Here is a 15,302-nt window from a genome sequence, read left to right on the forward strand (position 1 = left end):
ACATTCAATAGATATTGCTACAAATATGGCCGATACAAGTCAAATGTACATTTGAATTATATTAATTGTACACAATTCAGTTAGGGTTATAGGGTTACAGTAGCACTCTGCGCTAACCTTGTACAAGATGAGGAAGTCATCGTTTAGTTTCAGTGAACATCCTGAATAGAACCCGAGGTGTGCAGTATGTACGAGCCGGTTTCTCGTGTTACACCTGATGGGAGGTTTCCAGTCCGTGTTTCACAGCACTCACAGGCTACTGCTGTTGTCTATGCCGTTATGAGTGTGCAATAACGAATGCTGATGTTGTGCAATTGTAGAGCACATAAAGAGCCAGCTGTCACTGACCCTAAGGATGATAGAGATGGGGACGGGCCAAGCCATCAAGGACAACAGACTGGCTGAAGAGGTAAACAACTGAAGATGTTTGACCGCTGTGTGTAGTGGTGACACACAGGTGGCGCTATTTCTGAGGTTATCTTCTGAGGTTCTCCATGCCACGCCTTGTCTTCCCATTTTTTCAGATGAAAAATAACGAGCTCAACATGGACGAGTCGCAAAGAGCGGCCCACAGAGATAATGAATGGCTACGAGAAAAGGTAGTGCTCCTCTAGGGACTGTCTAACGCTGTTCAACACTTTAGAAACCAGGATTGACGATATTTATTTTGACACTTTATTTCGGGGGCATAAGGTCTAACCTGCCTACTCTGTGAACTTTGACCCCAGGTTTCGGCCTACAGGGAGGAAGTGTCGGCCCTGGAGCTGTCCGTGCAGGGTATGGAGGAGGAGAACGTTGGCCATTGTGATTGGCTGTTTGACCAACGCCTCAAACGCCTCAGCATCTCCCGGTGAGTGAGGCATAAGCGCCAACATGCCATTACTAGGTTTAATACATGCAATAATTAGGTTAAATACATGCGATAATTAGATTTCATACATGCAAAATAAGGTTTAACACATGCTTTACTAGGTTTCATTAATGCAGTATACGGTTTAAAACTTGCTTTATTAGGGTTCATACATGTAATATAAGGTTTAATACAGGAAATATAAGGTTTAAAACATGCTTTATGTTTCATACATGCAGTATTAGGTTGATTGCATGGAGAGAAATACATTGTTTTCCTCTAAGGAAATCCGAGAGGAGGAGTATATATTTGGCAGAACACAATGAACAGGGAGGTGATAGGAAGAGGACGATGGCATTAACATTGTTATAGGATCTGTCACTGGGAACAGAACAACGAGTGAAGTAGAGAAGGTCACCCGCCGGTGTCCAGAGGCCTTGGAACCCTCCAGGCTGTGTGCAGGTTGTAACGTGATATTTGTGTTGTGTATGACACTTTTTTGTATCATTACGCAAGTCATGATAATGGTTGAATATAGTATTGTAGAATATACTATGGTAATATTATGTCAGGTTGGTCCTGGTTGGACATCTTACCATTTCACCCTGATGCATCCTTCATGCAGACTGAGCGGCTCAATCTTGATTAACTTCTTCTGGATTCTTTTGTGTGTGTATTGCTACTAGACCTGGGTCAAAACCGGGTTCAGACCTGCGAGAAAGCACCATTCTGAATCCAACGTCAGGTGGGTTGACTATGTACACATTCTTAAAGGAATATTGAATTTAAAGTGGAAGACATGAAGGGTAATAGTCCATGCACTACTATGTAAGTCCACAGGGTGGCAGCAGAGTTTAAAGAAAGTGTGCGATGTAGTCACTTTTGGGCAGACCTACTCAGAGCAGAGGGCCAGGGTTACCCTAACGTGTAACTATCAGGAAGGTAAAACTACAGGTCACACTGCCCCCCAGCCTTTCACGGTTAAAGGTAAAAGATTTACCTTTACAGGCCATTAACAGTATTGTCTGCCCATAACTATGTTATACAGGAGACAATGAATCTTCAACCAAAGAACATCTTCAACACACCATATAGAAAAAAAGGCAGTTTATTGTACATGCTGCTGTCATTAAAGTGTAGAAAGCCATGAGTTATAGGTAAACAAACAGGACTTAGGAAGAAGCTAGCGTAGGTCACATTTAAGAGTGTGGTAATGTTTATTTTATTTTTCTTAAACACCTGCACAATTCCAAACATCTGATGTCCATGGTTACCAGTTGCAGGATGTGGCGCCGCTGCAGCCAGCGACCGTCTGGAAGGGGATGAAATAGACAGCAGCTGCATTGGATCAGCGACTCCCGACCAGCTGAGGGTGAGGGGAGAAAAAGTACCGTCTGTTCGGCAGGTTCAATAGACGGCTTCCTGCCTCACTCATCCAAGATGACTCAAGTCTGCGGTTTATCAAAAGGTTCTCTCATTCCAGAGATGGTGTGAAAAAAGCTTTCCAAAAATATTTGTTATGCCTTCCATGGCCCGAGAGCAATGCTTACTAGCATTGACTGATGGCTGGTATGAGCAGTGAGAGCTTTCAATCAGAGATTCTGGTTTCGAGCCAAACACACGTGGCTACTTTAGCCATCTGAGGGCCATTCAGGCGATGTTAACCATCAATAGATCACTGAGAAGGGGGAACAAGACCCAATTCAACAGAGAGCCCTTGATTAACTTGTTTTAGTACGGATCACGCACACACAGACTAGTGTCTTGTCCCAGGCAAGCTCTCTACAAAGACCCCTGTTGTTCAGTGGTCGACTCTTTGGTGTGAGCCCTGCTGCATCCTCCTTCCTGGCTCTCGCATCAAACCTTTTTGTTTTATTGGCTTGTGTTTGTGTGTGTTTGCTCATGCATGTGTGTGTGCGCTCTTGTTTTGTGTGTTGGTTAGCCTCGACACAACTTGAGTGTTGGCGAGCTGCAGCAGAGGCTTCTGACCGTGGTGGGGCAGACTGTGCCGCTGCACCTGCCTCCCACTGAGGACCACCGATGGGACGGGGGCATGACCTACAGCAGCACGGAGGTGGCCAGCAAACCCCTCACCATCAGACAGCTATGAACCTAATACACTTGGTCATTCATTGGCGCCATCTAGATCGCTTGAGTTGCATTTCATTCTTTAATCAAACATTTATTAAAAACATTTGCAATTTTTACTTGTTTTTAATCATGAGTATCAAAATGATACGGCAACCATGTTGCCAGATCAGAACTAAAACATGGAACAGACAAAATAAATACCAAGACTTCAAGAAATATATATTTGAGAAATAACTACAGAAAAGAGGAATTGTGGAAGCTTGCACTTTATTAAAAAAACAACCCAAAAAAACATATCTATAAACTGCCGCAAATGTGTAAAACAAAAGAAAACAAACCCCCATCGTGTCACCTTCGTGTTCGGCCCATAGTACTATCATCAGCCCCGTCTCTCGTGTTGCAGGTCCAGATTTTATTTACACAGAGCCCCGATCAACAGCGCTCCACCCTGCCTGCAACACACCTGTTAACCACTGCAACCACACAGCCTTTCACTCTCTCACACACACACACACACACACACACACACACGCACACGCACACGCACACGCGCACGAAGGCTCCCACATACTGAGGTTGGACAGCCAAGCAGCGTTGTTAAATGAAAATACATGGTTTGCTGAAAGCGTTGAAAACATACATGTGGATTCCTTTCAAATGCAACTTATTGTTTATTTTTTTTATTCTTCGGGTTGGTTCGTTTTATTTACCTGCGATGAAATTCTTCCCTCACCCAATAGTTTAAAATGAAACTCACCGGATCGATAGTGAGCAATTTTTTTTTTCATATAGTATCTTTATACATCCTCAACGTGACCCAATAGAACTATACAAGGCATCATGCGAATACAAGGATTATTTTGTGCCTCAACAGCAAAAAAGTGTTGTTTTTCCCCTCCCTCAAACATTATATTATTTTCTCTTTTTTTAACACTCAAAATATTAAATTCTAGAATCATTCATACCAGAAACCTGATGCCCTTCCTCGATGCATCGGGACAGGGTGATGTCATTTGTTCAATTGAAAAAAATAAAATAAAAATAATCTCATGCGCTCTGAAGGGTAATCATAAATAAATACAAACAAGGAATGTTTACTGCAAAAAAAAGAAAAGAAATACATACAAAAAACCAACAACATTGTTTAGACTGGAATTTCTTTTTTTTCCTCCCACAATAAATCTGGGTAAGGTAATCGTGATTGACAATCAAGAGGCGGCAGAACCTGGTCGATTTACCAGGCTAAAAGGTCTCTCCCTTTGAAGGGAGTATTCCATTTCCCCCTTTGTCCGGGGTCTTACAGTGAGTTGGTGGGAGGTGGAAGAGGAGGAGGCGGCTGGGATGCACACAGTGCTCCCTGTCCAGATGGTTCATGTGTGGCAGTGCACAGCCCCTGCCACTCCCCTCTCAATGACAAGACACTGGATCTCCATTGGCACAATGTCCACTTTTAAGGGCTTCTCTGTATGTATCGTGGGACTGCTCAACCGCATCCCTTGCCAACTTACTCAGCATCCCACGCCCTCCGCCCCCACCAAAGCCCATACAGTCTTAATCCAGCCCTACTTGGGAATAAAGAAAGCGATTGAGAGATGCAAGGGGAAAAACTGCAAACACTTGAGGTTTGCTTCGACTTCTGTGGTTTTTCGTCATTAATGTGGCAAATGTCAGGCTGGACCGCTAATGCCTTTACATGAACTGCATCTGAGGACGAGAAAAGAAAATAGAAAACCAAATCAGCTGTGGGAGAATGTTGCTCTTCAAAAAGTAAATTAAAGGGCTTCTCGATTATGAAAAAGAAAAAAAAAAAATCATAATCACGATTATTTTGGTCAATATTGACATCACGATTATTCAAACGTATTTATTCAGCTTGTCTCTCCCAAAAACACATTGTAACTGAGAACTTTGAAATTCCGTCCTAAAAAATAGACAAAATGGTCAAAAATAAAATGTTCAAATCTAAAATAATGTACAGATATGTATCCAGCTGTTCGAAATCGACATCGAAATTCGATTAATCGCCCAGCCCTAGTCAATTAGTGGCTCTCCCAAAACGTGGCTGAACAAGTCACATGGGAAGGCCTGCGCTCCCGAAACCCATTACCTGTGCTCCGGGGCCGAAAGGGTTTGCGGGCCTCATGGCTGCCTGGTTGTACATCATGCTGGGCTGTGTCGTGGTCATCATGGAGCCCATATTGGGAGGCTGAAGGGAAGCACGGAAGAAACCCGTTAGTAAGAGGAGGACGACGATGACAATCGTAACAGCCTCCACGTCACCACACATGGCAACTTGGTGCGTATCAACGTTGGTATTGGGCTACCATAGTGAGCATCAAAGATGAAAAGAGCCTCGTTAGGTTGAGGTGTGAGTCTTATTCCCTTGGAACAAATGATTCATACAATATGTATTCATTCCAGGCCCGAATGCTGCTAGTAACCCAGTGAAAAAATACATTGTGTGGCAACGCAAAGGGGATAGTCACCCTGTGCAGTGATTCATTAGACCGCAGAGGTGTAGCGCAGAATGTCGTCAGCATCCACCCGGCAAACACAGCAGCCCTGCTGTCTTTTTTGAGGGGATTTCAGCTTTGCGTGGGCGGTGGCAGGAGTCTAGTCACACAGTGACTACCAACACCAGCCAGATGGACCAAATCATCACTGAGACTATCCCGTGTTTCTTATTTCTGTGTCGAGGGTATGTTCAAAAACATAGCAAGCGTCTCCACTTTCACCAACAACTATCCTGTCCAAAAGGACTGGATCATTGTGATGGGATCTCTGGAGAAGTCCCCCCCCCTCACCACCCCCATGTATCCTAGGGCTGCATCATGTTTCACATGGCAGTGAAGAGGCGCATCGCAGCTAACTCACCATTCCATATGCCATCATTCCCGTCGGCGTGGTTGCGGGGTAGGCCATGACAGATGGTGCCTGAATTGACAAACAAAAACCAGATCATTTCAAAATCAGAGCCAAGACACAAGCTCTTTAGACACAAGCACATACCACATGAACTGAAAGTGGATTACAAAAAATCTACAGAGAGAGCCCAAGAATTCTGTAAATTTCGGAATCTTTTAACACAAAGGGTTTACTTAACGTGGCAATATTATGTCAGTCTGAAGCCCCGACTTCTGATCAGATGTTGGACAAATGTCTTTCAATCGGTACTGCTTTCGCTGCCTTCTCTTACCGGCAATGCCGGAAATGTATATATTTTTGGATTTCCTTACATTCAAAATGAAACTACAATAAAACCCAGGGCCTTTATCAATGTTGCGTCCGAAGATATCCTTCCAAAAAAAACATTTGAGGCAGTTTTTCAACAAAGCAAGGGAGTTTATCAATTAGTTCTTGGATTGAAAATGTGCATATGTCGGGATTTAATTCATGCATAGGCTCCGACTATGGCTCGTGCTTGGAGCATAGGCTCCAAGCACGAGATTGAATAGGAAGACTACCAGGTAGATATTGTAAACCTGCCCAGGTAAAAAGCTAACTATAGTCCTACTCCTTTTACGAGGTGTTCGAGTCCTCTCCAGCACCAGGTCTTTGGCCACTGCCATGCATCAGCGACAGGGATATATAGCTGGATCTTACCAGACCCCCCCAAGCTGTTAAGACCTGCAGTCCTTGATTGCATCACTTTACGCACAAAAGTACATTATTTTTGATTTCATACGCGATTCCATAACATGCCTGTTATAATGAGGAATTTTAGGGCAGTCAGTTCCAAACATCATATGTTTGGATATGACATAGACTGCAATAACCATCCATCATCTGGCGATGAATTCAATCACTCAAAACGAAACGGAGTGCACTACCCAATGACAGCGAGTGGTTTTAGGCCAAAATACTTTTAACCTCAGGTGGGCTACTGTGCTGGGTAGAGGGATACTCCATTCACCCCAAACCACACTCACTCCCATGCAACATTCTTTAGTTTAGAAGGTAGCACAGCAGACGTACCAACAACTGTCCTCTAAGTTGATTACAATTCTGCTTGATTAATCTTTTCATGCACATGATACGATTTTGTAGTCAAGCAGATTCTACAAACGCTGTATAAATGAAGGCCCAGGGGGGATTAAGGAGAGAGAACCTATACAAGATTACAGTGAATATTAGGGGTGGGTGGGGGGGAAGGGGGGAGGAAGAAGAAGCCATGCTGGTAGGAGCACGGCTTTGGGTGATCTGAAATGGGCAAGGGGAAAAAAGACACCGTTCTTGCCAAAAGCTCTGTGGGGACGATCCAACTGCCCCCGCAGTGATAACAAACCCAGATTTGCCTGTCAACCAAACCCTCTTTCCTGGTGACCCAAGCGTTATGTTAATCCCTCCTATAGATAGTCAGTCACTGTGGCGGCTGGATCTGCAGCCATAATTTAACACAAAAGATAAACAGTATTCTGCTTTATGCTTTCTTTGGTCCGAGAGCACGAGTATTTGGTCCTTGAGGGACCAAATGGTGTGCATAGCATTAGCTAGGTGAACGTGAATGCCGCATGCTGCTAATGAAGTACCAAGACCCATGTTCTATTCACTACCGATTGGCCAGAGGTTTATCATAATTTAAAATCTGAAATGACTAATATGCATACAGTCACAGCTCACACTGATACAATACTTCCCCCAAGAGTGGGAAGTGCCACCCACTCACAATTTATGCCGTTTTGAGTGTATGAATGGCACATCTTAAGATATTAACATAGTATGACGAAAGACGAGACGATGATACCACAGGTGGAAAAATGAGGATGTGTGCGTATGGCAACAGTAAAATAAATGTCATAGGCCGCCATCTTAAACAATACTTAATTTGGTGGCTATGACCAATGGCTAATGACGTAGTGCATTGCCATTCCTAAGTGACCATTGAGCCAGTTGCCCTGGCATTGGTGCGACCCACTGTGCAGCTGAGAGACTGACGTGAGGCAGGCAAGTAGGTGGGGTGTGTGGTGTGTTGTGTGTGGTATGTGTGTGTGTGTGTGTGTGTGTGGGGGGGGGGGGGGGGGGGGGGGGGGGGAGTTGGGAGTGAGGGTGTGTTCAGCCCGACAGTACAGAAGCATGGACTTACGTAGTGTTGGAAATGTATGTCGTTCTTTGAATTTGGACCCCCAGAGAATAGACAGAAAAAAAATGAAAGAAATGGACATAAATATACCAGAATAATCATGGGTTAGGTAAATGATAACAAACAATTAAACGACTGATATGGATCCTTCTAGCAGCTAGAACTGAGGTTTACATCTGCACTACAGAGGCATTTGCATTGCACAAAATATTTGCATGGGGTGGCATCATTCCACAAACCACTTTCAATGTCTACTTCTGAAAACAACCAGAAACAGGAAGTAGGATTGAGGAAGCACCATGTTTGGAGCGCTCCATGTGGTGGACGGAGCCATCTTGGGCTGCCAGTTGGTCCCACCCGTCAGCTTCTTCTCCCCGGGCTGACTCCAGTGTAGATCACTACATGGGGAGGAAAGAATCAAATACAACAAGGCCATCCAATAGGAGATGAGGTACCACCACTGTGGAGCCAAACCAAATACACCTGAGTGGTGCACTTACTTCTTTGCGGTGCCGTTGCCGATTCCCAAATCTAGCGGAGAACAAGAGAAACAAGTCGGTTAACAGCCCGAAGTTTTTCCCCCGATATTAAGGTCATCGTATATGTATGAAGTATTGCCATCACGTACTGCCAACGAGATTGGCCAACGAGGAGTCCAGGTCGTCTGACACGAGCTTGCTCGGCAGCTGGGAGATGGAGTGCAGGCCCTGATTCGGTGAGGAAGCCACTGTGGGTTTGAGGATTCCACCTAAAGCGTCTTGAAATAAAGGGGTGCAACAGAGACAAAAAAAACGGGGAGGCGACACAAAGTGGACACAACGTAACGTGAACAAAAAAAAACATACAGACATGAAGACACAGAGAGATAGGGGGGTGGTTAGGAGTGAAGGAAGCGAGTGACGGGACCTGAAACGGTAGAGTGATGCGTGGTGCGTACACGGGGTGTGTCCAGTCAACTCACCCAGGCATACATACGCCATGCACAAGCCAACGTTTCCCCCAACAGAGGGAGTTCACCCCGACACAGGTGGGGTTTTGAGGAGAGGAGAGAAACCGTTAATGAGCTAGCAAGCACACCACAAAACCAAATCACTCACGATGTGCAAAGAATAGTGTGAATGCGGCGAGTCCCGACAAAGATGTATGCCATCATTTAAATACGAACAACTATTTTTATTAAGTGAGATGGAGTTCATCGTCTCCTTTGAAGAATATAACTTAGGGTTTATAGATGAAAGCCGATTGCAAGGTGGTTGATGGAAAAATGGTCATCATCAATGGAAGCAAGTTGGCTAAAATTGTTAAAAGTCCTTACAAAAGTAAACATTACACTTCCAATTAAAAGTTTCCAGATGTGCACCTGGAACCGTTGATGCTTTATTCCAGAAGCACTTCCAAGGACTAAACGTTTATGGAACGGCAGTTCGTGGCAACATCTCCAAAACATCCTTAGAGTTAGCAAACTACATACGACAGCTACCAGGGGTATTTTGTTTAATTACTATCAGAATAGGTTGCATTAGATTGTATTGAGACATGGATGCTGTCATGGTCCACGTCGACGAGTCAAACAAAGATTTGCCAAAGTCCAGATTTCAACTTCAGACTAATCTCAGCCCCCTCTAGGTGGCAGCAATGCACATGTGGCATCAGGGAGGGGGATGAAGTGTGTAGAGGCCATACCTGTGTGTCTTTGACTCATAGCCAACCTGGGCGTTTCCCCCTCATCTATATACAGCTATTCCCATAAGCCTATTGTGAGGCTCTAAAAGCGGTCATAATATCTTGACTTGAAGTCCAGTGAAACAAAGTGCAGAACAATCAACACTTGTCACACAACGCTCGTCTGCCGTTGATCTAATTTCCCAAAACAACGATTTTTGTGTAGCAGCCATGTCTAAATGTTCAGGTGCTACATACAAAATAAAGAATATTCTATAACGGCGATGAATCAAGAGGACACCGGTTGGTCCTAGGAAAAGAAAGGTGTGATGACAGCGATGAGAGCTGAGGCTGGGCGCTCACCTGTGGGGTCCATGGTGTTGCCGTTAGTCTTGTTGCCAAACACGGAGTCAAAGTCCACGTGAAGGCCTCGGCCGTTGGCCGCCTGCTGGGAGGTCGGGGAGGCGGAGAACCCTGGTGGGAGACGGCATCAGACGGGAGAGGGAGAGGGGCGGCATCAGATTCAGACACGCAGAAAAGCCCAGAGCCAGGAGTGGTTTGGAGGAGGACAACATCCAGCAATTAATCAAAATGAAAGGAAAACCCAAACAGGAAATCTAGTGTCTGATGACTAGTATCTGAGGGAATACGTTTGGGACAACTTGTGTAGGGGAGTCAACCAGGCTGGTTATTTTTGATAGGATAAGACGCACACATTTTTATGCGACCAGCCACAGCCATGAGAGCCATGTGAATTACGCTAAAATTGCTGATGCCACCCCAGCCGTTTTCATAGGGGTCACTGATGCCCATGTGCGGTGCGACCCCCATAAAGGAAGTGTCCGTCCGTCGCAGTGTGCTAGTCAGCATCTAGCGCTGACTCATATTCATAACATGGCATATGCTGGGTGCCGAGGTCAGCAGAGGATGTGTGCATACAGCACAATCATTTCCTGTTTGGATTCCTTCAGGGCAGGGCAAAATGAGAATCTGACCATTTATCGTACAAGCCTGCATTTTATTTATGTGGGTCACATATGCTAGGGAGGAACAAAAAAATAAATAAAATAAAGAACGCATCATGCTGCTATAGGATCTGCGGGACCTACCTCTGAATGCACCAGCAACAGCAGGGGGCTCAGATTGGAAGAGGGAGGAGTTGGAGTAAGGGCCAGGCCCACAGAAAGAGTCTGATACACGGACAGAGAAGGACCCAGGAAAGCAGCAGAACCAGAAGGGGCGTGCGGAGAGTTGGGAGAAAAGGGAGAGAGAAAGAGAGAGAGGAGGAAGAAGACAAGGCACCATGAAGAGGCAAGCGCAGAAAACAGGGCACAACACAGCGGTAATAGAAGCAAGCTGAAACCACCAGTGGTGAGGAATTGCAGTCCAAGTCGAGAAGGGAGGGGGAGAGAGCACAGGGATTAGCAATAAAAGTTTGCTGAATGCTCGACCACATGGCGATAAAAAAAAAAAGGCCAAGCACACAAGTCTGCGAGTTCATTCAAGTGCTTTGGAGAACCCATGGGGGTTGGGGGGGTGGCGGTGTGAGGGGCGGGGGGAGAGGGCATCGAGCTCACCAAAAGCAGAGGCGTGTGGTGCATGAGCTCTAAAGAAGCATCCCACCCAGACGACAGGGCCAAGCAGAAAACACTGTGCCAATTCTGCTCTTACTCGCCGAGCAATGCACAACACAACAGGACACCCGGGACGCTAAGAGCGGCATGCTCTGGTACCTGGGAGAATATGCTCTAGGTGCGCTGAGCTATCATGATCTGATGTCAGGGAGGAGGAGCTGGACTCCAGAAAGGGATTGCACTGATCTGGATGGGGGGGGGGGGGGGGGGGTGGGGGGGGGGGGGGGGGGGGGGGGGGGGGGGGGGGGGGGGTGAGAGAGAACCAAACACAAAATGAGCATTTCATAACATGGTGGGCCCTCTAAGAACGGGCTGGGAACATGGATCTTATCTGTAGAAGGAAACAAATATTTACAGTAGCACGGAAGCGTGCCAGGGCTTGAGATGAATGTGAGAACAGCTGTGTCACTAAACAGGAACATAGTTTAGAGACAGAGTCGTTCATATGGTAGCGGACAGGAAGTAAATTGGGCCAGAAACATCTAATGCCTAAGGGGGTTTCTTTAACAGTTTATCTGAATTCTTTCCAGACCTTATCGAAATAAAAGAGAATTAGTCCACATAAATGGGATAAGCTAATTGTTGGTACAGGCAAATTAACAACCTCATATACATTTCATACCCGCAGCTACAACTCATGTATACGGGGTTTTTGGAATAATAAACACAGGTAGTAGTAGTAACAGCGTAACGACGTATAGGAAGTAGCGTGGCAAGTGAACGATTATCAAAGCCTTTTTCCGCACTAACTCATTAAACTGAAATAAATCAAAAAGGGGAAAAAAAAAGAAAAATAAATCAAAACTAAATAACAGATGAAACGCAGCAACAATAAAAAGAATTGAATAGGCTAACAATTTAAACAATTAAACGGCTGTGATCGTACAACATGGAACAGGCCTTCCCCTGCTGCCTAGACTTCCCATGGACTTAGCATCTCAGGCAGGCAGACCCCTTAATGACCACCAGCTTACTAGTTCATAAGAAACTAAAGAACAACCACCACCACAACAACAACTAATAACTTCACGAAAGCACATGTGTCATAACTGAGTCAAAGTCCAAGGTCCATGTTTCTAGATAGTGCTGTAGTGTCGTAGGGACGGGTCGAGGGGCCAGGGTCCGAGTGGATTGGAGCTCACTTGCCGGTTTAATTGAAACACTGTACTGCCATACTGAAATAACAGAGCGGTGATATTTCAGTTTTGTTTGAATAAGTGCTTTCATAATAAAATTCAAAAATGATGGATCGCATCTATAAAAAAAATAACATGTGAATAAGGTTGTCAACACTCTTCTTGTTACACCGAACAATGAGCTGAGCCCACGAAAGGCTGTTGTTTTGTTTAAATGGCAAATAGCACCTTATCTCTGCACCTTCGAGATAATCATTGTTTGCCTTTCACTTCAGTCCCACATTAAAGCTAAGTACAGGTCACACAAATGATAAAGCAAGAGTTTACATAAGAGTGGAGCACACCTCTTGCCTGAAGGGAGGAGAACACATAGTCTGAGATTTTAGTTTTATTTCACCAGTCTCTAAATATTTGTATATGGAGAGAGCACACCCTAGGCACTGAATTATGCGTATGCAATCTGCCTTGAGTAATATTAGTCTACTGATAGATTAAGACGCAAATAAACCATGTTTCTATGCATAATTAAAAAATGTATTGATTGAAGATTATGAGAATGCAGTCTGATATTCAACTTGTCGAATCAGTTTCACTGGTGAGTGTTTATAAGAAGATCTAGCCTACACCAAAAAAACGTGGCCCCAAAGTGTGTGTGTTTGTGTTTGCGCAGAGGCTTGACTGTGTGAGACACCACCAAACAAACTCATGCTGCCTCCTTCAGCAGGAAGCATGACCTTGGTGAGGGTTTGCGATTAAAAATGTGCAAGTGTCACGAGTTTGTGTGTTCCAACAAAAAAACGTGACAACAGCGAGTTGTGTTCGTTCCAAAACAGTATGTGCACGCGTACATGACGGGGGGCTTTGGTGCGATTGTACAGTGAATAAAAAAACCGAACTAACAAAAAAGACAGCAAGACACATTTGTCCTCCAGCAGTTTTTGGGGAGAGGTGTAGAGCCATGGGGGGTCCGCCACGCTGTGCGCTGTTGTGTGTCTGTGGTGCGTGTCAGTGGAGTGTGTAAGTGGAGTGTGTCAGTGGTGTGCGTCGCCGGTGTGCGTGTGTCGGGGAGCGCTCACCTTGCCATGTGTTGCTGGGCGTGAGGCCAGCGGACAGGGGCAGTGCGGACTGAAAGGAGGGCTGGAGGTCCAGCAGGTCGTTGGCTGCCTTGGAGCTGCAGGGAGGAGGACAGGGACGGGGGAGAGGTCAGTTTTTTCCCTTTTAAAACGGGCAAAATCCCACAACAATGGTTGCCGCTTGGTAAAGTATTTATTGTTGCAGGAATTGTGCGTTTCTTCCGACAAAGGCAGATTAGTGGAAACTGGGCCGCAGCGGGATGTTGGATACAATTTATTAATTTTACTTCAGAGTACTTTAAGGCTTTTTTTAAGCTATTTCTGCAGCTTCATTAAATGCATCATATCTTTATTCAGCTGGGCCAATGTTTGCTCTAATATCCTCTTAATAGATTTCTTCGAGATATTTAGCGGAGCACATATGACATTTACAAGAGACTAATGCGCAGCAACCGGCAGAATCTGGTGCATTAATAATCAAATCAGATGAATACAAAGACTAGTATAGTGTTTAAAACACGATGTCAAAACATGCATCGATTGACACTCGGACGTTCATTTGATGTGAGGTTTATGTGAAAGTGATGACGGCAGTGGCAACTTTTTAACATTTTTTCCATGAATTAATTTACCTCCGGCTGTGCCACCATAGCCTGACGTTGCACTGTCACAGACGACATTAAAAGGACATGGCAATGCGTGGCTCACCTGTGGGTGGAGCTGGGGGTGGAGAAGAGGTCGATGGCTGCCCCCGAGGTGATGGGGGACGAGTCTGTGGTGGAGGGATTCTTGTGGAGCTCCTTCAGGCGCTGCTCTTGCCGTGAGAGGTGCAAACCATTTGGTGTTAACGCGGGTCAACAACACACAACAACTGAGATCAGCTCTAAAAAAGTTGGATACCTATACCACACCTATGAAAAAGGGATGTTTAGACACCCATTACCAATAATTACAAATCCAGTTTTATTGAAATGGTGCGCGAGTCTACGGTATTTTAGTATTAAATTGAAATCCATCTCTTCAATGTGTTTTTGGCTACATCGAATCGAAGGGTTGTTTTAATGGCCCAACCAACCCCTTTCCGGGTGACTCGTCACCATTATCACCTTTCTCCAAGTTGATCATTGCCACAACCTCACCTGTCCAAATGAATAGTACACTAATTAACAAAAGCGCTTCAGAGAACAATGACCCCAGCTGCAACACAGACACAAATTGCCAGATATTGGGTGGGGTGGTTACCAGTAAGCCCGTGCTGGACATGGCTGGCTCAGACGAAAGGGAGCAGGGTTACAGAGCAAAGGGGGGGATGTACCTTCAGGGCTTTAAGGCGAGCCTGCTCTTCCTCAAGGGCCACCTGCTTCTCCCTCTCGTCCACTTTGGTGAAGGATATGCCAGTGCTGGCCAGTGAGGACACGGCGTGGGACAGAGTGGTGGCCCTACACACACACACAACCTTAAAACGACTGATGTCTTGTGGAATTGACTGCAAATATACAAATGGATCTGCCCGAGCACACAGATGCCATTGGACTCTTGACCCTACACATCAGCAGAAGGAGCAACAGCAATACTTCAATTGCTGTTCCTCTCTACTTTGTGCCTTCCGAGTTGTGTCAAAGACCAGCAAAGTTATGCAACAAAAAAAAAAGCTACAATAATCCAACTAGTTAAATATTGCACATGATTGATGATGAATAAACAGTAGGAACTCCGGTATTACCGAGAACGGGCAGGTGTCATGTCCATGCCATGAAGAAAAATAAATCGTAATAA

General features: G+C 45.2%; 2 protein-coding genes across 23 annotated transcripts in view; one reads left to right on the forward strand and one right to left on the reverse strand.

Annotated features, from left to right (window-relative positions):
- ccdc83 (coiled-coil domain containing 83) overlaps nt 1–3,462 on the forward strand; it is a 6,281-nt gene extending 2,819 nt beyond the window's left edge. For 3 of the 4 annotated variants that reach the window (XM_056594134.1, XM_056594132.1, XM_056594133.1), the window contains 6 exons: nt 321–409; nt 525–599; nt 729–850; nt 1,537–1,595; nt 2,128–2,222; nt 2,793–3,462. In XM_056594134.1, the coding sequence (XP_056450109.1) occupies nt 321–409; nt 525–599; nt 729–850; nt 1,537–1,595; nt 2,128–2,222; nt 2,793–2,960 (608 nt within the window). In that variant the 3' untranslated portion in view covers nt 2,961–3,462. Of the gene's footprint in view, nt 1–320; nt 410–524; nt 600–728; nt 851–1,241; nt 1,596–2,127; nt 2,223–2,792 lie in introns of those variants that run through there. The other variant, XR_008896042.1, reaches the window with a different exon arrangement.
- The window catches only part of picalma (phosphatidylinositol binding clathrin assembly protein a), a 26,467-nt gene continuing 14,257 nt past the window's right edge, over nt 3,093–15,302 (reverse strand). For 2 of the 19 annotated variants that reach the window (XM_056594111.1, XM_056594110.1), the window contains exons 11-23: nt 14,842–14,965; nt 14,235–14,335; nt 13,530–13,624; nt 11,417–11,503; nt 10,793–10,873; nt 10,047–10,157; nt 8,650–8,778; nt 8,522–8,552; nt 8,320–8,419; nt 8,025–8,048; nt 5,816–5,875; nt 5,049–5,147; nt 3,097–4,645 (exon numbers count right to left, since the gene is read on the reverse strand). In XM_056594111.1, coding sequence (XP_056450086.1) covers nt 4,631–4,645; nt 5,049–5,147; nt 5,816–5,875; nt 8,025–8,048; nt 8,320–8,419; nt 8,522–8,552; nt 8,650–8,778; nt 10,047–10,157; nt 10,793–10,873; nt 11,417–11,503; nt 13,530–13,624; nt 14,235–14,335; nt 14,842–14,965 — 1,057 coding nt within the window. In that variant the 3' untranslated portion in view covers nt 3,097–4,630. Of the gene's footprint in view, nt 4,646–5,048; nt 5,148–5,815; nt 5,876–8,024; nt 8,049–8,319; nt 8,420–8,521; nt 8,553–8,649; nt 8,779–10,046; nt 10,158–10,792; nt 10,874–11,416; nt 11,504–13,529; nt 13,625–14,234; nt 14,336–14,841; nt 14,966–15,302 lie in introns of all 19 variants that reach the window. The other 17 variants (XM_056594124.1, XM_056594123.1, XM_056594126.1 and 14 more) reach the window with 14 other exon arrangements.

This window comes from Gadus chalcogrammus, chromosome 7, assembly GCF_026213295.1.
Source record: "Gadus chalcogrammus isolate NIFS_2021 chromosome 7, NIFS_Gcha_1.0, whole genome shotgun sequence".
Lineage (NCBI taxonomy): Eukaryota > Metazoa > Chordata > Actinopteri > Gadiformes > Gadidae > Gadus > Gadus chalcogrammus.